A 22,869-nucleotide genomic window follows, 5' to 3' on the forward strand; every position below is an offset into this window, starting at 1 on the left:
CAGTTTATGTCAATATAAACTGAACCTAGCATTCATTCTTTGATTAGATATTCCTATTAGAACTAGGTAATAATTCAATCCATTTCATTGACAATCAAAAATACACAGTACATCAAGTTGCCATATTCTGAACAAATGCAAAATACCAGCAGAGGGATTAACTACCTTGTTCTTTGGTCCTTGCAGACTCACTAACCCCATTCGACAACCTCTCCAACTTTCCGTCCTTCACACTGCACGGGGTGGGGCCTTTGAGAGTCACATACACCCCACCGCCACTGTTATCACAGACAGGTACATCACAGTTATCTCTCTTTGTAGCACTAACCATTTGTTTTAGAACAGGTTTTGGGACAAGTGGGGGTTTGGGTCTTTTTGGAAGGTCTGGAATTTTCTCACCAGAGGGAGAACTCTTTTCTGCTAGTTTTCTGATAGAGGGTTTCTTTGGAAGTTCCCCCTTTTTAGAAGGGCTTTTGGGTTCAACATTTATCACATCTTTTTCTTTTGATTCACTTGGAATGTTAGAGTTTTTATCACAGTTGGTCACACTACCTGCAAGTGAGGTTTTGGTAATTTCTATATTGGTACCTTTGTTCGGTTTAATTTCAGTCTTTGGAATGTCACCTTTTGGTTCGCATTGAGCATGTGGAATGTTCTCAGCTTTGGAAACTGGTTTAGACTGCAGAAACAGGGTAGCATCATAAGGGTTTTCTTCCGTCTCATTGGATGCCGCATCCATTTTGGTTGTGTCCAATTCTTTTGATTCTCTGACTGGAGAAAATCCTTTGGAATCTCTTGTTGGTATGAATCCTTCAGAACATCTGACAGAAAATTTTCCCTTAGCAACTGAGGCGTTATTTTCATAGGAAGTCTCTTCCACCTCCTTTTTTTCTTTCTCTCCTCCAAATGCAGAAACTACAGAATTATTGTTTTCATACTCTACTGCAGCTTCCTCAGGAATAAGTTCACCATACTTGTTTTTTCCACTTTTCCCAGGAACACTAGACTCTTCCGACTGGTCTTCATCTTCATCTAGTATCCCAGGCTGACAGGGGGTCGGTAAGCTTTCCCCCTCCCTGAATTTTGTTATTTCACCAGCCAGTTTATAAGTGTCAATCACATCCTGTCTGTCCAAGGAGTTCCATCTGTCAGTACGCGAAGAAATTTGGTAAGTGTCTGTAACATCTATTTTGTCAGAAGAATGACTTTTGCTTTGTTGCTTTGAAAAAACTTGGTCTTCTTCATCTGGGTGTTTTACTTTGGCCATTACTTCATATTCTGTTGGTTCTAAGTCTCCCTCCTCTTTTGAATGGTCTTTGGTTTTAGCACAAGGTGAGGGATCATTTGGAGCAATAGTGGCATCTTGACCTTTGGTTTTTGTGGGACAGGAAGTGACATCATTTTCTGCTGGTTTTGCACTAACGTGGTCAGTTTGACTGTTCACTGGTTGGCTGCCATCTCTAGTTTCAGTGCTTTCATTTTTTGTGTCAGTGATTTTGTTTGATAGATTACTTCGTTTTGGTACAGGGCTTAATGCTTTCTTTTTTCTTTGAGGTTTTACTGGTCTTACAGCCTGTGAAGGTAAAAGCATTGAGATTATTAATATTTGCATTCTGATTCAGTATCTAAAAACAGAAGTTTTCTGCATTCATTTATAGCAGCTAGGATCCGCACATCTTTTTTCGGGCAGGTTGTAAAAATAAACAAGATGCAGCACATTAAGATCTATAAACCCATCCACACCCATGAGACAAAATTCTGTTCTTTGTTTTAAAGTTAAGTATTATTGATCAATTCAATTTTTAAATATCATTCCATCAGTTTCGTTTTACTTTGCAACTAAAAAAAAACCAAAAAAAACTCCAATCTTTAGAAAGATAAGTTTCGATTTGGTGGGTGATGTGAAACATAGAATTAACTTTGTACAGCCTTATATGTTTAAAAAAAACCTGAAACACTCTTTGAGTTGTGTTCCTCTTTGACTGAAATTTGAAATTGCTATGTCCATAAATAAACCTTTCATTATATACCAGTAATCTCTCACCTTTGGACTTGACACAGGGGAATTTGTTGACATTTCAAAATATTTTCCTACAAAATTTAAACAATGTAAACATCATTAGAATACATTTAAAGTTATAGGGGTGGGTATGTGTATATTCATAACATACAGTGTAATATTCTTCACATAATTATCAAAACCTAGGCATTTTGAACTTACTGTGATCAAGATATATTTATTCAAGGGTTCAAGCTTAAAATTATACATCAGAAATATGATAGGCAGAAAAAGAAAACAGAGGAGATCAAATTTGTCTGGGGATCTGCACTGATCTTAAGAATGACAATTGAATGACAATGACAAGTTCAGATCCACTGAAATCAACTTTTCCATGGAAAAATCACATTCAATTTGCATAGAAATACTCGTCAAGACCTCAAATCTCTTTGACATTTTCATGGTAATTATAACATATCAATGTTCTCAATACCAAAGTATGACTATTTTGTTTTTATTAAAATTTATGAGCAAATTCAAAATTTCATATGCAAACTTTTACTCCATGTCATATCACTAAATCATAAAGTAAGAATTATACAGGAGGTAAGTGGGCCACAACCTTAACCTGTGCAACGGTATCCGAATCTGACCCTGCACACCTTACTGGTTTTTATAATCCTTTCTGAGCAAGTCAGCATGAAATCATTTGAAGTTATAAAATAATAATTATTTTCAATTATACTAAAATGATGCAGTTTAAAAATTCAGCTGATTGCATGATCCAAGGAAGTCAAAGAGGGTCAGTAATAAAGGTTCAAACAAAAAATTGTTCAACAGACCTTAATGTTCATTGAATATTTAATGGAAACAATGGGGAACAATGACAGATGCTTTTAGAAAATTAGAAATTAAAAGAATGAAGATTTCTCTATCATTTTGAATTTTTAACAAACTATAAAACATAATCAAATATTTTCTAATACGACTTTAATTCAGTACGAATATAAAGCTTATTCTTTTAAAAGTAATAAGTTGACTAGAAGATGGATAAGAGGCTAATTGTCAAGAGTAGTTTATTTTTTGAAATTTGAGAGTACCGGTATTTGATAGAATTTCCAAATGAGAAGAACATTAGGAAAGGAAGGGTGAGTGAGCTCTTGGTAGGCCGGTGTAATGACTGAGAAGCCTATAGAGCTTTGTTTCCTGTATTGTAGAAGGAAATGTGTCCTCCTTCAAACTGTGTACATAGTTAGCGTTTTGTGTTTTGTATTATATCTCTCACATATTTATTGATTGAGATTATTAAAAAAAGATATCAATAACTTCATTTTATTTTAAGTTTTAGAAAGAGTTCGAATGCTGAGTGATGCTAAAATTATTGATATAATCAATTTTCATTCAATTTCTAAATTGATATATTAATTATAATGAATGCTTAGTGATTTTCATTCATTCTTTAAATAACCATGGGGTGTTAATCAAGCTTAAAAGCATTATCAGCATAGGTAAAAGCGAGAATACAGAATTAACTACAGGTAGGACATATACATGTACATGGATAAACTAAGACTATAGGCAGTCTCACTCAGATGCATCTTGCTCTCAAAAGAAACTTTAAAATTAGAAACTGTGAAATGTGAATGGAAATATAAACATTTTGATATATATCTTAGCAAATATAAAGATACTTTGGCATCTGAGTATACCCTGCTGCTGTCTTCCAGTCTCACAGGGAGAGGGGGGCGTGTCCTCCAGACTCAAGTTCTGGGTGCTGGCGGCCCCCCTCCACATCTTCGGGGGCAGCTGCATGGGTGGGTCATACAGGGATTCAGTCTGTCGACTGTTACCGTTCCGGCGGGTCGGCATGGGTCTGGAGACCGGTGTGTTGGTGGGTGCCTGATGATGGAAGGGGGGCTGGAATGGTTGGATGTTCTGGAATGCCATCGAGTCTCTCTCCTGCTTGACCTCTTGGATGGTCCTGTTACAGATAGATGATAAAATCATAGCATTTGACAGCACAGTAACATTACATGGTTGAACAACATTGTTTCATTCAATACCTCAATGTATTTTATTCTGTAATTTGCTTATCCAATAAATCTCTTGGATTAAAATAAGATACATAAAACTGTACACAATCTTTGAGTTTTGAGGTGGTGTTTTATCAAGGGGGAGGGGGGGTTGGAGTTTGGGTGGGAGGGTTCTCTTCAAACTACATCCTCAAATCAAATGTAATTTTCATCAATTTCTACCAGTTCTTTTCCTTCCCATCACTCCACACTCCATAGTTATAATACGCAGTACTGGTAAGTTTATGTAAGTAGGATCATGATTATTTCCAGGGAGGATTACTTCATTACACAATGCAAACATGACTATGTTATAATGTGAATGACAACCAGCAACAACACATTGGAAATCATATTAATTAAAATGGTTCATTCTCATGGGTGTGTCTTTGTAAGAGTGTAATATTGGAAGTTAGTTCCAATATTTTTGCAAAATATGAATTATCCCAGGCTCTCGTGAGCAGCATCTCCACTCATATTTTTTCTGTTGTTTATAAAGTATCATAGTGACTGCCTTTCTTTTTAATCATAGAATATCAGAGTCAAGATATTCAATAACTCCAAAGTGTCCTGGTAAACAAATATGTGATTGTGTATCATATGATATCATGATATCATGTACTGTTCCAAAGTGTCCAGCTCATGAATTAGTAATGGTACATGTATCTCCTATGATGTCATGTACTGTTCAGTTAAATGAACTAGTGCTACCTGTGGACAGGTGAGATATCCCCGTCATCGAAGGTGGACTGTCGCGGGGGGACAGGGGGTGGGGTGCTTTCAAATACAGCATCGTCATCTGATCCACTGAAAAAAGACACCCAGGCATTTTTGTTAAAAAATCTCTAGTACCGGTAATTAAAATTGCTGTACATGTACCAGTATTTCCCTCAATTTATTGCCTCTGCCCTTGACGTTTCCACTTGGCATTAATGATTCAATCTGGAGAGCGTGTACTGAATGCATTGATTCAGAAATCAGGAAACATCAGTCAGGACACTGCACAATTTGTTTCATATTCCTGATAATTTTAGCATGATAAATATTGTTTAAAAACCAAACTTACTACATTATTTAGCATCACTGTAAGGATTTCAGGATGAATACAATACATTTTTTCATTTCCTGAAAATCTTTAACAGTGCAATACCTTCATGTTTAAAATATATACAACACAATGTATACATTGTAGCAAATTATTTTTTCAAATGCTGTTCAGTTTTAAATAATGCATGTTACAGGTTTTTATTTCACTGCTACATATATCTAACAAACAAATAAACTTGAGAGAGCTTTTACTGTCAACTACCTTGCTGGAATGCTATCGGTGTTGGATTTATCAATCTTTGCGTAATGAACGGACACAGTTTCCCCGACACTGGTGTCAGAACCCCTAGCCTCGGGCTCAGGGGAGAGCGACAGTCGGGGGGTGGGGACTGGACGAGTGGGTTGTTCCACCAGCGTGTCATAAACGCTGGGCTCCTGGTTCTCCTGCTGTGAAACCCTGTTTAAATGCTCTGTAAAGAGAGTTTGCAAATTAAATATTTAAGTCCTACCATATAAACCAAAGATGAAGTTCACCCATACTGGCTACATATTTTAACGACCTAGTATGCATAACATCCCTTTCCCAACTTCTGGTCTAATTTTGGATAGAAAAAGTGAGGTAATATACACAAGACCAGGCTTGGGGTAATGCTAAATGTAATGGTAATGCATTGCAATGCATTACATGTTTTCAAAGTAATGCTAGTAATGTGTAATGCCACAAAATTAGCATTACAAGTAATGGTAATGTAATTCATTACTTTTCAAAATCTAGTGTAATGCTGGCATTACATGGCATTACTTTGCATTACATTGCTTATTTATGCATGTTCACTTTAAAAAATGTGATGAATACATGAATAGTTGAAATTGAATTTGACTAAATTTATTTTATAAGAAGAAAGAAATAATTCTTGAGATAAAAATGTTTTATTTGTATTATTAAAAAAGATTTTTAAAAAAGGGCTCGGACATGATTTTCAAGCACATGTGTAACTTTGATGTAAACATGTGTTTTTTGCTACTAAATTGGTTAGGAACAATTGTTTTAAAAGTTGTAAAGAGGAATTTTCCCACAAGTTTGTTTTAAACTTGCTACCCGTATCTAAAGTTGCGTAATTTTGGTAAGAATATATAGTAAAAATTAATAGTGTTGTGCAACCTGAATATAGTCATTGAATTTGAACCTGATACTGAGCATGAACCTGTAGATATGTTAAAGAGTGTTTTATATTGAAACATTTGCAAAAACTCTTTATGAGCTTTACTTTTTTAAAACAAAGTAATGGTAATGGTAATGCATTACTTTACTCATGTAATGGTAATGTAATGCATTACTTCAAGAAAATCAAGTAATGGTAATGGTAATTTAATGCCAAAATTCATGAAGTAATGGTAATGTAATGCATTACTTTACAATGTAATTTGCCCCAAGCCTGCACAAGACTTACGGTAAACGGTGTTTTTGTTTTTAATACCTATAGAGTCTGAGACGTCTACACTAAGGAATGTTTATGTTAGACACTGTCTACCAGTACATATATTCTGTGCATTTCGCATGTTCTCCTGTTACATCTTAAAATGATAGCAAAACAAATCAAAAGAGAAAGCATTCATCATGGAAATTTGATTCCATCCAGAGAAAGTCAAAACCTGTCAGACACTGATGATAAGCAGTACATGTACTGTATATGTCTGAGGTAAATAATCTAGTCAGGTGATAAGAATGATAGGCATTAGGCCTGGTGGTCTTAATCAGTATATCTGTTCATTGTATATCTTATGTCATATATCTTGAATGAAATACTTGTTGGAGCAGTATAAGAATGTAACAATTAACCATGTGTCTGTCAGTCCTGATTTCCCCTTCTAACACTTTGTTCCTATACTGTAAATTCCTTATATTACGCGAGTACTTAATTCCGCGATCCTGTTGTTTTGTATCAAATCGTGAGAATATAAAATCGTGAGCGCAGAACTTTTATCCTTATTTCTCATAGTTCTCAACTCTCACAAAATAATGGCGAGATTTTAAAATTCGCCAAGGGTGCTCCTCGCGATTTTACGTAGATAATAATTCCTTGCGTTTAATTAGGAATCTACAGTATATTCAGCATTTTCAATTCCTTTGTGAACTTACATGTAAGAAAAATCAAATTTCCTGAACTTGATTTCTCATATGTGCCACATGGTTTTTTTCTCAGAATTGGATAATTTTCACAAAGTTTTATTATCAATATCCTTGTCCAAGTTACTTTTACCTGTAATCAATGAAATAACTTCACTATAGGACGACTGGTTCTTTTGTTCTGTCAGAATCTCCATTACTGTTTTCCCATCTCGGTTTTTGAGAGAACAGTCAATGCCTATTTAGCAACAAAAGAAATTTTATAATCTTCTGAATCTGCTGAATGCAACTAAATACTAGTCATATTTGTATAATACTTTAAACAAACTTTTAATTATACAATAGTACACCAAAACTATGACATAGCACAACACTGATATAGTGAAATTCAAGCTGTCAAACTTTTTACAATAGTATAAAGCATTGATATGGTGAATTTCATGCGGTCAGAAGTTTGTACTCTGTTGTGATTTATCTTATATGTATTGATTTTCAATACAATGAATTTACTGTATTTACTTTTTTATATACACCTGCTGGTAATTAACATCAAATAATTATTTTTTGTCCATTCACATGATTTTTTTAACAGTTAAAAAATTTCATTAGAAATAGAATGCTAATTTAAGTTTTATTAACCTAGAAAGTAAACATTCAAATATTTTACACAACATCTTTGAAACACAGCGAGTTTTATATTGTTATGAGAATTTATAGCAATATGATTAATTTTTTTCAAATTCAGTATCATTCTTTAGTTTTGATGTAAAATTAATACCAACCTCTGTCTAAAAGAATTTTAACAAGTTCTGTTTTACAGTACAAGGCTGCTAGGTGAAGTGCAGTACCCTCGTCCGTCTACAATCACAAAGAACGCATGCTTTATTTTATTCCTGACATCACGTTGGGTTTTACATGCCTGAGATTTGATACTGCATGGGCAGGTGTTGCAATGGACAATTTTTTTAATTAATAAATTTTCTTTTCATATTATTCAAACATTATCCACAATAAAAATAAAGCCATTGTTTCTTTTAAACAAAATGAAATGAGTAACATTTCAACATAAAACATTCAGGTATCATTTATTCAACAGTCTTTTTTTTTAACTTGCAAATGCATAAATAACTTTATCTATATTTCAAATCATCAACTCTATAAAATTTCAACATCATATTTTTGATTTAGGCTCCTAATTCCCTACCAAAAATTTTCAAGATTTTAAATGCATGCATTTCATAAGCCTCGTGATGTATATCTATACCGTAGTGTTAACATCAAATCCCTTGTCCAAAAGGATCTCCACAATCTGTCTGTGTCCGCACGCTGCGGCCAGATGGAGTGGAGAGTGGATCAGAATTGGAATCTGCACCAGGTCCGGACATCTGTCCATCAGACACTGCACCACATCCACTCGACCGTAGCGGGCGGCCAGGTCAAGCGGCGACTCATCCTTCAGGTTCCGGATAGTGGGATCTGCGTTGAAATCCAGGAGAATTTTCACGGTGGGAGTAGATCCGTACTGGGCGGCGCTGTGAAGAGGGGTCTCTCCATCACAGTTCTACAGTCAGAAAGACATGGAGTATTATACTTTATGATTAAGTAAAATATTTTACACATGCTATGATTATTTTGCTCGATTTAAAAAAAGAAAGTGTATTTTGAATTATAAACGGCTTTCTTCGATCAACGTTCTGATTTTGTGCAATAATTATATTAAATCCACAAAAATTGGTTCTCAAAGATTCACGATAAAATCACAGTATGCTGCGTCATGCAAAAATTTAATTATGTAAGCTTGCTGGCAAGAAACAATTGCTGTTAAATATGCATATACAAGATGTCTGTCGCCATTTCAACAGATAATCATCTTCATTTGATAATCATAAATTCAAATATCACACAAAAAATATAACTATAGGTTCTGAGGGCATATCGTAAGAGGAGCCATAATAACATCAAAAATACAGATGCATTGAATGTGTTTGTACATTTAGACAGACTAACCACTGTAAGGGGAAGTTTATTTTCATCACAAGGATATCATTACAGCTGGGCAATTTAGATTTAAACAATAGGCAGCTTCAGACCTATATATGTATACAAGTATGATTAGACCTTCATAACAATGCATCCGAGGTCAAAATGTTATGGTGTGTTATTTGTTTCCAATAATTATAACACCTGCACACAATGTGGTCTTCGGGAAACTTGCTACATATCACAAGAACATGTGGTGGACGGATTAAAATAACTTTGGACTGATCAAGAATAGAAATGAAAAAGCTTTAAATCATACTAAAATAAAAATCAAATATAATAATGTTCTTCAATGTTCAAAAACACCACTTTGTCCCATTTTCTATATTACATATTTTGATGATCATAAATCTCTATATAAATGTTTCACTCAAATTTCTCTTGAAAATTTCAACATAAATTGTTTCAAAACATTTTCAATTTAGTTACATGTACATAAATCTATCAATTTTGTTGATTGCTGAAAATTGTTTAATTGTAAGAAAGACCTAAAATAAAGCTACATTTCTCAGGTAGATTAATTAATACCCCGGTACATGTATTTTACCTGTATGTTGACTTCGATTTGAGAGTGAGGACTTGTGAGGAAAAATAACCTGTATGTTGACCTGGATTTGAGAGTGAGGACTTGTGAGGAGAAATTACCTGTATGTTGACCTGGAATTGAGAGTGAGGACTTGTGAGGAGAAATTACCTGTATGTTTTTGACCTGGATTTGAGAGTGAGGACTTGTGAGGAGAAATTACCTGTATGTTGACCTGGATTTGAGAGTGAGGACTTGTGAGGAGAATCCTGCAGATCTCCACATTACCCTTCCAGGCCGCTAGATGGAGTGGATTACATCCCCTGCTGTCCACTACATTAACATTGGCATTCTCTCTCAGTAAAATCTCAACAGCACCTCTAAAACAAAAGCAAAACAGATATAAATAACTACAACAGTCAGTGGATATAAAACAAACACCAACAAATCTTTACATGTACCGGTATCTTTTTTTTATCAATACAATGGCCCATATATTATTAACAAATATTTTACCCATTCCTACTTATAAGGATGATTTTTCAAAACCGTCATCTAGTAAAGGATATAAAATAGGGTCTCTCTCTCTCTCTCTCTCTAAAATGTAACCTTTTTTCCCCCAAAAAAATATCCATATCTATAGCACTGCTTTATTTCCTAATTGATTTCCAGCCTATTTTCTTAGTGTCTCAGTTAAGTTTACCCTGCATGGACCTAGATGGAATCACTAGATGGAACTGAGAATGCAATTCTCTCCTCCACAATTGATTTTTCTTTACATACACCATTCCTAATTGGTTCAGGAGAAAAATATCAATAAGAAGAAAATGAAGAGTCCTTGAAGCTCATGGTCAGTTTTAATCAGTACCACCATGGTTCTTTGAGATGTCCAGTATTTTTTATGAATCGCTAAAAGCAAAACCTCAGGTTAAATTTTGCATTTCGGATAAATGAATTACTGTATTTAATTGGGTTTTTTTTTCATTTTAATGGGGTTAGGACTCTTTTTTGCGTGTTTGTATTAAAATTCAGAATCAATCATACTGTATGGTTCTATCCCAAACCATATGATTCTGGAATGTAGGCAGCAGCCAGGGTCACAATTCAAGGACACCTAGTATAGATGTAATATGTTTACAACATCTGAAACAATATGATGCTTATCTGAAATAATGTGCATAGAGAAAATGGCAAATTTAAGATTTGGTAAATTCTGATGTTTCAAAATTATCAATCTTCAATTAAACGCAACTTTGTCTGAGCGAATTGAAGACAGGGCGAAATAGTTTGCAAGTGAAGAAGGGTGAAAATAACACGGGGCGAAAATAACTCTGTATACTGTATCATGTTTATTGTAGACATTTACCTATGGTAAATGTAGTAATACGGAAAGGACTCTAAATACATTATTTGTGATAAGTATACACATTTATGGACTTTTCAAGAAAGCACTCTTCTCAACATTTTTTTTAAAATACAATTCTCGGATGATAATTAGTTTTTTATGACACAAGTGAGATGAAAATTGTTTATCCTCCTTTAAATCAATTGCACACAGTGTAACTATCTACAGTTTCCATCTGTACTTTTTCAGTGTTCAATAAAACAAACATCATTACAAAATACAAATATAAGACGATACATTTTAAAACTATGAATATTGAGTAATTACATGTAAATCAATAAACTTATCTGAGACACTGCACTACTTCAGTTGCCTTTAAATAATGATATTGTTGTACCTTTAACATGTTTACAGATTTTGAAATACATTGTGATTACAACAGTATTTTGTATTTTTCTCTCTCTCTCTCTCTTTCTCTCTCTCTCTCTCTCTCTCTCTCTCTCTCTCTCTCTCTCTCTCATCAACCACAACAACCCCTTGGTCTGCAAAAAAGGCACTTGACAGGTTAATATGTGGATAGCTGGCAAAATAAATGAATTGTCAACTTGAGCTAAAGGCCACAAGATGGTTTAACCAGTATTTTGCTTAAAGCTGATTTATTATCAATTCTTTCACTCCTCTTCAAGAGAGATGCTCTACAAGATTTCAGCCCTGCAGTTTTGATCAAATGAATAACAAGGTTCAATGTTAAAGGTCAAAGTCACGGTCAACGTCATCATAATGATGAATGATATTAAAATGATGATTGAGTCTAAAAACATGTCATACACAAAGCAAGAAACATTAGACTATCATAAAGTCTTATGTATAGTAATACTCGTCACATGGTCAATGTTTGTTTAACAATATCCAATGAAGCAGTGTACAGAGTCATCTTATTATAAAAAAGAAATATTTATTATGTCAGGCGCCTCTGAACATGCATACAAACTTTATTTAACAACAATAATCAAAGAATTGAACTAATTATCTATTAAGATATTACCATTGGTAAAGATACGAAATGTTATAATTACTTTTAGGAGCTTAGAATTCTGGTACATTATCAAAGATTGCACATCAGTGACTTTTCTAAAATCTCCAATAAAAATTTCGTCTTTTGGGTACGCGTATATAGAAACAGTGGGTTTTTTTATAGCATTTTATAACCAATTTTTGGGTAGTGCGTATTATACATAAATGCATACTACACAGGAGACATTTGACAAAACTGAGGATGTACTTTTAAAATAACTTCACAGCTACTCAGGTCTGAAATGTTTTTTAAGTGGGCTGAATTGGCATTTTAACATGTTAAGGAAAAAAACCCCATCTTGATCAAACTGTTATGTTACAAGGTAAACGCATAGAGTTCTAGATCATACAAAGATAGCTAGCAGAATATTTACAGTATACGGTTGTTTTATGGAAACGCATGCATTCATTTACATTAATTGTTGAGCATTAAGGTACCCTATAAAGCCCCTGACTTATTAAAACAATAAAACAGATTTTTGAATCTTTTTCTTATCTCTGACAAGATAGATTGACCGCAAAATATACACATACTGGTGTGTTCTGTTTACCAAGAACTTTTTTTTTTAAATTTCACTACATGTCAGATTGTCTTCTTCCTTTTCATGAGATTTTGTATTATTTGATTTACTAATGTTTTCCTTATGTGGGCTGCACAAGCGATGTCTCTATTAAACACATTTATCTACCAGTTTAACAATTGTAAAAATTCTGAAACAGCTATATACTTTCTCTAATTTGTATCAATCTATACAGCCAGGAATCCTCTGGGATACCTGTGAACATTGTCCCGAAGTTATAATGTTAAACTGTTTATAATGCAGGTGTGGTATGTATCAACTGATGTATGTAATGCATTTGATTTGGTTAAAGTATATTCTTCAATTTCATATGCCCCTTAAGATATTCTTTACTGAAAGATTACATCTTAAGACTTTATCCCAAGTAGTCACCCTACAGTCATGTAAGGATACCTTTATTTTAACACATGCCTATACCTACAATGTGTTGTATGTGAATATCTTTGTTGTGTAAAGATGTTTAATAATGACATGTGTGCATAGGAATATACCATTTACATAACTATATATTGACGCTGAACTTGGATATCTTTGCTGTGCAAAGATGTTTAATAATGAAATGTGTGCAAAGGAATATGCCATTTACATAACTACCCCAGTATATGTTGACACTGAGCTTATACATGTACTTTGAATATTGACTTCTCCATATATTTTGAGATCCTGACTTACACATGGCCATTCAGAGCAGCATGGTGGAGAGGGGTGTCCTTTTCTCTGTCCACGCAGTTGATATTTACTTTCAGAAGACTACTACAAATAGAAAAATATAACATTTCAGAGACTTACACATGGTGAAGTATGTAAATCTTCAATGAGTTCTTGTAGTCATACAGTAATTGGGTACAGATCTATAGGTACAATATACAATATATACAATAACTACAGAATCAATGCAGTTCAATCACATTTTGATATGCTACACTTTGAAAAACATACTTCAATTTATAGCTTTACTTATCATGATAGACTTAGAAAATGAATTGCCTGCATGGTATCATATTAAGGTGGTATGGGACATATCTGTTGATATCAATAAGATTAATATGGATTATTAAAAGCTACTGATATTCAAAATACATTCACAAGTTTACAAAGTTCAAATTTTACAATATTTGATCAAAATATTGATTTTAAAAATTTTTGGAAAGGTGAAAATCATAAAATCCCCAGCGGGATTCCAACTCACAGATTTGTAGTTCATGTACGCTCTAACCTAATGCACTACGTCGTTACCTAACAATTCTAAAAATATACTTGATTTTATTGTTTATTTCTATAGGAATAATGTCACAACATGGATGTGTCCCATACCATCTTAAATGAGCTAGGAAAAAGGTTTTGAATATTCTTGAATAGTTTTAACAGTTTTAGCACATATTATTAGTTTTAAAAGTGATGGGATGGAAGACACCAGGTCAAGATTTGAACCTGTATGCCCTGTATTATAAGTCAGGTGCTTATTAATTAACAACTGGGCAATCTGGCATTGCAATCAAATCAATCAAACCAAACTATAGCTCCACGGAAAATTTGAGCTGAGGGACCATGGACCATGAGCCCAAATTTTATGTGGAGCTTCAGTTCTGCAGCTATGCTACATGCCTAACATGGTAGCATTAATACTGTGTAAAAGCTATTGAGGTGTACAAATATGTTCAAATGCACAAAACATACATAAAACAACCATTCACACAACAATTTTTGTGTAAACACATCTTAAAAACAGAGATACCAACTAATCATTCTTAAAGATTGACTATGTATGTGAATTTTTATACATTTGATGTGAAGCAATACCATTGATTATTACTAAAATTTAGGGATGCACAAATAGTTTTTATGTACTTAATGGTAGAAGCTAATTCTTTACATAATTGTATGCAGCAGTAGAGTTAGGCAAAGACTAAAAACATGCTATTACATGGATGACACCTTGATCCTGTAATGTTATGCAATGTATATCTAATAGGTGTGAAAGCGGACCGAAAGCCAACCAACCTGAGATTGGTTAACAGGCTGCTCCCACTTGTTGATTTTTTCAACAACTTCTCGATGACATCACATTTTCCATTCTTGGCTGCTTCAATTAATTCTGCATCTTTGTCTATTCCTACAAGTTGACGAATAGCAGCCATACCACGAGTTCTCAAAGCATATCAAATGCTAACGAGTTACTTCCTCATCTCATTTGCACCATCTTTTATTATCGTTTCTAACAACGGTTGTGAATGGTTTATTTTACTAAAATTCAACCAATCAAACTATATTTCTTAAATTCGAAGAGTATTTCGTAAACCGTATATAAAGATTACCCTTATTGGGTCAAAGTAAGTCACTCCTCCAGATTTAAGCCAATTAAAAGTAAGTTTACATTTTTTTCGCGCAGTCGTGATCTTTACCATCGGTATTCACTTGAGCTTTTCGACATTTCTTCGATGTAAAACCCCGAAAGCTAATTTGCATCGTGACGTAAACAATCCATCTAATTATAGAAGACGTAAACATAGACAAGGACATATCAGCTGTGCAGGCGATGTGAAAACATTTGATGTGCTATTGAAATATAAAGGATAAACATGAATAATCGAACAAGTCCTAAAACAGTGGTATGAATAACTTGCATTTTTATTGATAGTTGATCTTTTTAAGGCATCATTTCATATAGAACTAACGGTTAACGTTATCTCTGAAAGTTCTTTATTGTTCCATTTATTTAAGCGCCATATTTTCTAGAGAATAACCGTGCTTTTGCTGTATACCTATGTTGCCTTTGCTGACCGTTTTTGAGTAGACATATTAATTATCATTCACAGTACCATGCATTGCAAAAAGAAAATTTCCTAATGTTGGTTGTTTTTTTTTTATTCTACGCACTCTCTGGAAACAGTGTCGAACAGCGTGACTCTAAAGCTATTAATAGACTTTATTGCTTAAAGTTACAAATATATTTGTGTCTACCATTATCTAGCTAGCTCATATGTTACATCCTAACATTGATAATACTGTTAATTAATAAATACATGTATATATATTTAATACCAATGAAGCCAAAGTGGTAAACAGGTGAATTCTTTGTGTTGGCAAATTGCCATTCTTTGTCTAATAGCCATGTGACTCTAGTGTTGTTTAATTGTCCTATATGTCACAACATTTGGGAAATATGCTGATTTACTATAGGCCCTTTTCATTAATATTAATAGAGAGAGAAAAATTAATTAGGCATTTATTAATAAGTTAAAAATTATTATCACCAGATGAAAGTGTACAATTTATATTAATCAATTACATGTTTATCGATTGTACATTTTCGTTTGTTTATGATAATTTTCACAATCATGAATTAATTGATTAGATGTGATTAAAATATACATGTGCCATGAGTGGGATATTTAATTGAGAAATAAATTAACTTGGTTAACCGTTTTTAGACTTTGTAAGACCATTAAAACAAAACCTGTCATGTCGCAGAACCCAAAAGCAAATGGTCAAGATTAGGGGACTGATCTCTGAGATTTAGCATTCAGGGAGTTTCTTCTGTGTAACGTACCCTTCATCTGCTACCAAGGTTTTCCTTAGGCTTCCAGTCATGATAGATCGGAGGTTCCTGCTTTTTCCCTATGACCTGTATGCATGAGTATTGTAAACCTTTCATGTTATAAGGACGGTACCTGGTAGGGTACTTGAACTGCATTCATAGTTTATTGACAGATTGGTCAAACATAGGAAAAAAGTTATGATAATTTTTGATTGATGCATCTTGATGTAAATTAATTTGTCTAAACTAAAAGATGTAATTTTAAATAAAATTCAATGAAGTTTTGACAAATAACATACATAAAATGCATTACTTTTATTTTTAAATATATTTAATTTAGACTTAACCTATTTAAAATTTTAAAATATTTTTTCAGCTACATGTATTGGTACATAAGCTGATTGCAGGTCAACAGATGTCATCGCCATTATAATTCTGATGGACATCTGCAGTTTGCTTTAGCTGCTTTATTGAGTAAAGCTGACCCAATACTAGTGCTTTATATGCTTTATATTTACATTTTCCAGTGTCTTTGCCTGTGATAACACTAGGTATCGATTTTGTACTGTATATCCCATAAAACAAATGACGCCAAATCGAGGCGCCAGCGGAGTTTGCTTATTTATATTTAAATATTTAATCGTACGATGGCTGAAAATTATTTAAATATAAGCAATAAGGAATCATTCTTCGAATATTATGAGGTGATAATTTCGGTCGGGGCGTGATCAAATCTATCATAAAGCCCTTCGGGCTTTATTGGATTTGATCACGCCCCGATCAAAATTATCACCTCATAATACTCAACTTAAGAATGATTCCTTATTCCTTATATGATATTCCATTGTGTATGACCCCTCCCATTCCCTCCAGCCAAAGAATACCTTAATAGTCAATCACATGTGATCGGAGAAAACAAACTTTTACATGGTTCAGTAAGCAGGGGTCAACTTTCCAAGTTGTGTGGTCAGCACTGCATGTACATTGAAAAGTTGAGAAACGCATCTCAGAAACTGAAAATTTTTACCTTTTCTTTCTAAATTCATTTTTTGTATGTTACATTTAATCAAATATACATAGTGTTAAATGAATTAATTTTTTCACACAATTGATCAACCATTAAATTTAATTTATTCATGATTCAATTTTTATTTCATGTACTTTATGAATCACTTGTACATGTATCAGATTTTAAATTCCTTTCTAGTTGATAAAGGTTTTGTATTTATTCTTTAATAATATCTATCAAATATTTTAAAGGAATAATCATGATACAATTAAATATCAGTAAATATACAATACATCTAATATCAAACCTTCTCTCTCTCTCTCTCTCTCTCTCTCTCTCTCTCTCTCTCTCTCTCTCTCTCTCTCTCATGGGTATGCAGTGCACTGAACTTTTGATATTCAGTATGACATTAATTCATATTGGCATCAACAAGTATTCAGTTAATGATTATGTGAAGGTTGCTTACTGTTTGTTTTTGTGAATGCATGTTATATGTATGAAGAAGGAAAGAGGACAAAGCCCACAACAAGACATCTGATATTTAATAACTGCTATTGAGTTTGTTGAACTCTCATCTTATCAGCACAAAACTATACCCTATATTGTTGCCAGAATTTCTGTCAGATGGACTTTGTACCATTTAAGAGATCCATTGACTCATTAAAACCTCAATACATGGCTGTATATATAGTGTAAGCAAGCATGGGTAATGTCATGAGTTCTGAAGTTGACAGTGAATTGGAAGGAAACCAATACTTTAAGTGACTGTTAGTTGTTAGACAATTAGGAAGCTGGTAATGAGTGTTGAGGATCACATCATGGCCTTTAGTCACATTGTCCGGGGATACCGAATCAGCAAATCCCCCCTTCTTCTGGTGAGAGCCAAGAGCTAGCGATGAGTTGTTTTTTTTATGTTTTTTTTTGTCGGGGAGGGGGAAATAACATTTTTTTTTTTCATTTATAGGGTCGGGATTTTTATGAAAATACTTTGCGCAGGGACTTTATACATTTCATTTAATGATCAATTGTCATCTGAAGTGTGTTTATAGTTCTACATATACAAACCATGTTGTAGCACAGCTGTAAATTTTACTCTGTTTTCTTGTACGAATGCAAGTTGTCAGCAGATGAACATTCCTTTGCAACTCTCTAAATTTTAAATTTAATTAAAAAATACTGTATAATTTTTAACACCAAACTTATATGTTTTGGAATTAAAAAATATAGCCAGCAGTATCATAAAATTGGTATTCACTGTAAATAATTAATACATGTGTGATTTTTCAGATTTGCATATTTGTACATGTTTTCAATTTTCTATCCATCTCTTTTGAATATTTTACAGGTGAAGAGTGTTGGACCATATCTTGTTCCTTTCTTCAAGACAGTCGCAATATTCTTTGTTTTATTTGGTGATGATTGCAGAGATGAGTCCATCTTTTACTGCATAGTAAAATGCCTCCCAGTCATCTCATTGATTCTATTTGTCCTTGTACATGGAATGAACCTGACAGAATATTATCGCTACTCACGCCGAGTCCTTGTTGGGCTGATTTTCTCCTGCTTTGGAGATGCCTTCCTGGTATGGCCTGATTACTTTGAGGTTGGCATCCTTATGTTTGCCATTGCCCAGTTCTCGTATGCCAAAGCTTTCGGATGGCGCCCCATGAAGATCTTACACGGTCTTGGATTTGCTACTGCTGGTGCTCTAGTCTATATGTTTTTAGCACCAGCATTGGAGGGCGTTATGCTGTACATTGTGGCAGCATACATCACCCTTATCTGCACTATGGCGTGGCGGGCGGTGGCCAGGGTGGAGTTCTACAATGATCTCTGGACTTGGACCAAACTTTGCGGCTGCATGGGAGCTATTTCTTTCGTAATTTCTGACATCACGATCGCTGTCAACAAGTTCAGATATCCGGTTCCATTCCAGCACCAGATAATTATGCTGACGTACTATGCTGCCCAACTGGGAATATCCCTGTCTGTAGTTGACAGCCCTATTGATGAGCTTCTAGAGAAGACCCAAAAACAGAAATTATGGTGAAAAGTTTGGAGTTAAGGAACAGATCCCTATTGAAATGGTTAATTCATGCCAAAACTGTAGTTATACTTTAAAGTATACTAGTACCTCAGAGGGGGGACTGTGTGTTCAAATCATATCTGCATGGATTGATTGAACACCATTTGATACTTGTACATATATCTGCTGATTACAGAAACTTGCCATGTTAGTGTGAAACAAAACTATGAGCAGTGAGGGGTAGTCTTTTATGTGTATAGTTTAGCAGTATATTAATACAGTAGCTAGTAGTTTGGGATTCTTGTGTTAGATGTTGAGTGCTTATTAATGTCAACTGTTTGACAATATTGATGGTTTGAACAAAAAAACTTTGATATATATCATGCACATTTTGCAAAATTTCATTTTGCCCTGTTATAATACTCAAAAGTGAATTCAGTTGAATTTTTTAACAGTTATATGTTTTCTTTGAAAGTTTACTAGATTTAATGTGCTGAAAATATGTTGTGATTTTTTCTTTATCAAACAAAATAATCAAAAATGTTAAACTCTGACATATTCAAATCATGAATCTGCATTACACTAAATATACAATATATATACAATGCCAGGTGTTGCATTTCAATACTTTGTATCAGGCCAAATTTTATTTTAGCAGACACCCTGGCTTATGTGTATGTTATTTAACATTCTTATTTTTTACTTACTGTTTTATTTTCTCATTTGGATAAATGTGTTTATGTTTCAAATTCTGCTTGCCTGGCTCTGAATTTCATTATCTGTGACACAAAAATGTCATATTCTCATTCTGAAATGCTAATGAATTTTTCCACTATTTTGCATTTAAAAAAAAGAAAAATCACTAATTTCTTTATTTGATTATCAAAAACAATTCTGATAAATTTTAAGACAGAATTCAGTTGATCATTAACATTTTTGGCTGTGTACTTAAATGTATATATACCGATACATACATAATCTTGTTTTCTGCTTACATTAACTTGTATTCATACAAACAAAGTAATGGAGACCTGTGCTCTCCAATCATCTGTCAACGTCCGATCCCCTCAGTGTGTCGTTACCTACATACCTATCAAGGTATGCACTTATATTTACTTTTTAGGTCAATTACCTGATACTTACCTTATTATTTATATCTTGAGGTAAACATTGGTAATATTGACTTTTGAACTTTGTCCTTCAGAATTTGTTACATGAGTAATATTATTTGTTATCTATGATATTATTTTTTATGTAGTGCTTGATTTCAATTTTTTCTTAAATAATTATTCTTTTATTTTTAAAAACAGTTTTTGAGGGCTATGGAATTAGTGGATAAAATACTGGTATCCAGTAACATTAATATTATAATAATTAACCAGAGTTGATATTCACATTTGCATATTTTATTCATTTTTTGTCAACATAATTCTCTTCATGCACGCCTACCCCTTTGCATGTAAAGTACTTGTTTATATCTATTCCAAGACTCCTTCTTGGCCTGTTTTATGTGGATGTGTTCAATACATCACTGTAGATGTAAGCTAACGTGAAATGTATATATTTAACATCTAAATAAAATGCCATTTTTAAGGGGGGGGGGGGGGGGGGTTGCATCGAAGGAGTCTCGGATAAGTATCGCAAGATTATACATGTAACATAAACTACTGTGTCTGATCTTCAAGTCATTATACATGCACGTGTAATTGTGTACAATATGTTTATCCATGGTGTTCAAATTTTCAGAAACTGTTATAATGATATTTTTTTTTCGCAGAAGGGGGTGGGGAGATAACTTTATAGAGATAAAGATACCGGTATTTATTCCTGAATCTCCACTTGCAGTGTACATATGCAATGTAATTATGAAACATTTCCTGTTTTAGTAATTGAATAGCCATATTATTGCATTTCCCTCCATTCTGTTTGTATTATTGAAAATTTTCTAGTTTTCTAGCTAGCTTTGAAATTCCATCATCTCTGTTTTAAAATTATTGGAATTCCAAAAATTTACAATTTTTATGCTAAACAGTTGGTGTATAGTATATTCCTTTTCTCCCACGTACACATGACTTAAATCTTTATTTTTACCTCATTAGTATTCATAAAGAAGCCCAAAATAGACAATGTTGTGACAATTTAATTGGACACATTTACTTCTTTAGAAAATGGATAAAAAAAAATATATATATATATATATATCTTAAAATCATGTCACCTAGCTGAGATGAAGCAATGCATTTAAAGTTTGGAAATGTAGGAAAATGAAGGCCACTCAAGTCAACATTTTAACATGATCGATTCATAAACTGGTATTTCTAATCAGTATGTCTCTTAATTAGTATCTTAATTCAACACTGCTTCAGTGTGTAGTCATTGGAGAGTTCAGTCATGTGTGACTGCCCTATATCATGCTTCCGTAACAAGCAAGCATATATATGTCTCTATTTTCAATGCAACATCAATGCAATTTTTGTTAAATATTATTTTACATGTTATATATTTAGTATCAGGAAGTTTTTCAATAGTTATAGAATTATAGTTATCATGTATATTTTGTTTTGAAATTTTCCATTATGCACGAGTTCATTAAGTCCAATATCACATATAGATATTTCTTGTTTGATGACTTTCTGTGTGATATTGTTAATTTCAGAAGTTCAGCAACTTTTTATGAAAAGTTCAAAATAATCTACTGTGACTGGTGAATTATAACTACAAAATCAACTTTACTGCATGGTTATTGTTGAAAAATTCAAGTGTTGTTAATTGTTTTGATGGTTTTGAAATAAAGTTTTGATTCGAACTTGCACTTCTTTTATTTTGGGATTTTTCAGTCCATTGAGACATACATGTACCAAACAATTTGTACTGCCTTAGTAAGTCACCTGGACTGAAGTTCAAGTGAACTTAATTTCTGATCACTTTCTGTCAGAGTAGAGGAAAAAACCCTTAATTTTTATTAGGACACCTAATAGTAAACTCAGATGACCTATTGCTATCCGTTTTGTCTTAAAAACTACAAGGCTGATTGTTACCATTTTTGGTGTGAGGCATCTCTTTGGTAAGAGAAATCTAAATTGTGAAATGCATGGCTCTACCACTCCTGGGGCACCACAGTTGGGGCCTAATATGCAAAAAAAAGCCAAATTTCAAAAATCGTCTTCTCTACTCCCACACATGTGAGGAAAAAACTGGTTGCATAGTTATGATGTCCATGTTGCCCTCTACCAAAATTGTGAAATTCATGGCCCCTGGATCAGGGGTTCAGGCTCTAGGGTGGGGCCAATATGGCCATATAGTAAAAATGTGTTAAATCTTAGAAAATCTTCTCTACTCCCACACATGTGGGCAAAAAACTGAATACATGATTATGATGTCCATGAAGCCCTCTATCAAAATTGTAAAATTTATGACCCTTGTGTTAGGGGTTCAGGTTCTAGGGTGGGGCAAATTGGCCATATAGTAAAAATGTATTAAATCTTTA

At 33.6% G+C, this 22,869-nt stretch overlaps 2 protein-coding genes across 9 annotated transcripts in view; one reads left to right on the forward strand and one right to left on the reverse strand.

The window, feature by feature from the left end:
- Nucleotides 1-15,025, reverse strand: part of LOC105332396 (ankyrin repeat and sterile alpha motif domain-containing protein 1B) — a 57,991-nt gene extending 42,966 nt beyond the window's left edge. For 4 of the 7 annotated variants that reach the window (XM_066084703.1, XM_066084704.1, XM_020068981.3 and 1 more), the window contains exons 1-11: nucleotides 14,811-15,025; nucleotides 13,482-13,562; nucleotides 10,033-10,189; nucleotides 8,511-8,807; nucleotides 8,029-8,104; nucleotides 7,380-7,484; nucleotides 5,381-5,588; nucleotides 4,783-4,878; nucleotides 3,709-3,980; nucleotides 2,045-2,091; nucleotides 166-1,573 (exon numbers count right to left, since the gene is read on the reverse strand). In XM_066084703.1, the coding sequence (XP_065940775.1) occupies nucleotides 166-1,573; nucleotides 2,045-2,091; nucleotides 3,709-3,980; nucleotides 4,783-4,878; nucleotides 5,381-5,588; nucleotides 7,380-7,484; nucleotides 8,029-8,104; nucleotides 8,511-8,807; nucleotides 10,033-10,189; nucleotides 13,482-13,562; nucleotides 14,811-14,947 (2,884 nt within the window). In that variant the 5' untranslated portion in view covers nucleotides 14,948-15,025. The remainder of the gene's footprint in view (nucleotides 1-165; nucleotides 1,574-2,044; nucleotides 2,092-3,708; nucleotides 3,981-4,782; nucleotides 4,879-5,380; nucleotides 5,589-7,379; nucleotides 7,485-8,028; nucleotides 8,105-8,510; nucleotides 8,808-10,032; nucleotides 10,190-13,481; nucleotides 13,563-14,810) is intronic. The other 3 variants (XM_066084702.1, XM_066084701.1, XM_066084705.1) reach the window with 2 other exon arrangements.
- A 235-nt stretch (nucleotides 15,026-15,260) lies between these two features.
- LOC105332397 (lysoplasmalogenase TMEM86A) lies at nucleotides 15,261-22,188 on the forward strand. 2 transcript variants are annotated; one of them, XM_011434999.4, is made up of 2 exons: nucleotides 15,261-15,418; nucleotides 18,702-22,188. In XM_011434999.4, the coding sequence occupies exons 1-2, from the start codon at nucleotides 15,389-15,391 to the stop codon at nucleotides 19,404-19,406; spliced, it is 735 nt and encodes a 244-aa protein (XP_011433301.1). In that variant the 5' UTR covers nucleotides 15,261-15,388; the 3' UTR covers nucleotides 19,407-22,188. The 2 variants fall into 2 exon arrangements, with proteins under 2 accessions (XP_011433301.1, XP_034326616.1); XM_034470725.2 differs by lacking the exon at nucleotides 15,261-15,418 and adding an exon at nucleotides 18,051-18,231.
- The last annotated feature ends 681 nt before the right edge of the window (nucleotides 22,189-22,869 follow it).

The sequence above is a fragment of the Magallana gigas genome, chromosome 5 (assembly GCF_963853765.1).
Source record: "Magallana gigas chromosome 5, xbMagGiga1.1, whole genome shotgun sequence".
NCBI classification, from domain to species: domain Eukaryota; kingdom Metazoa; phylum Mollusca; class Bivalvia; order Ostreida; family Ostreidae; genus Magallana; species Magallana gigas.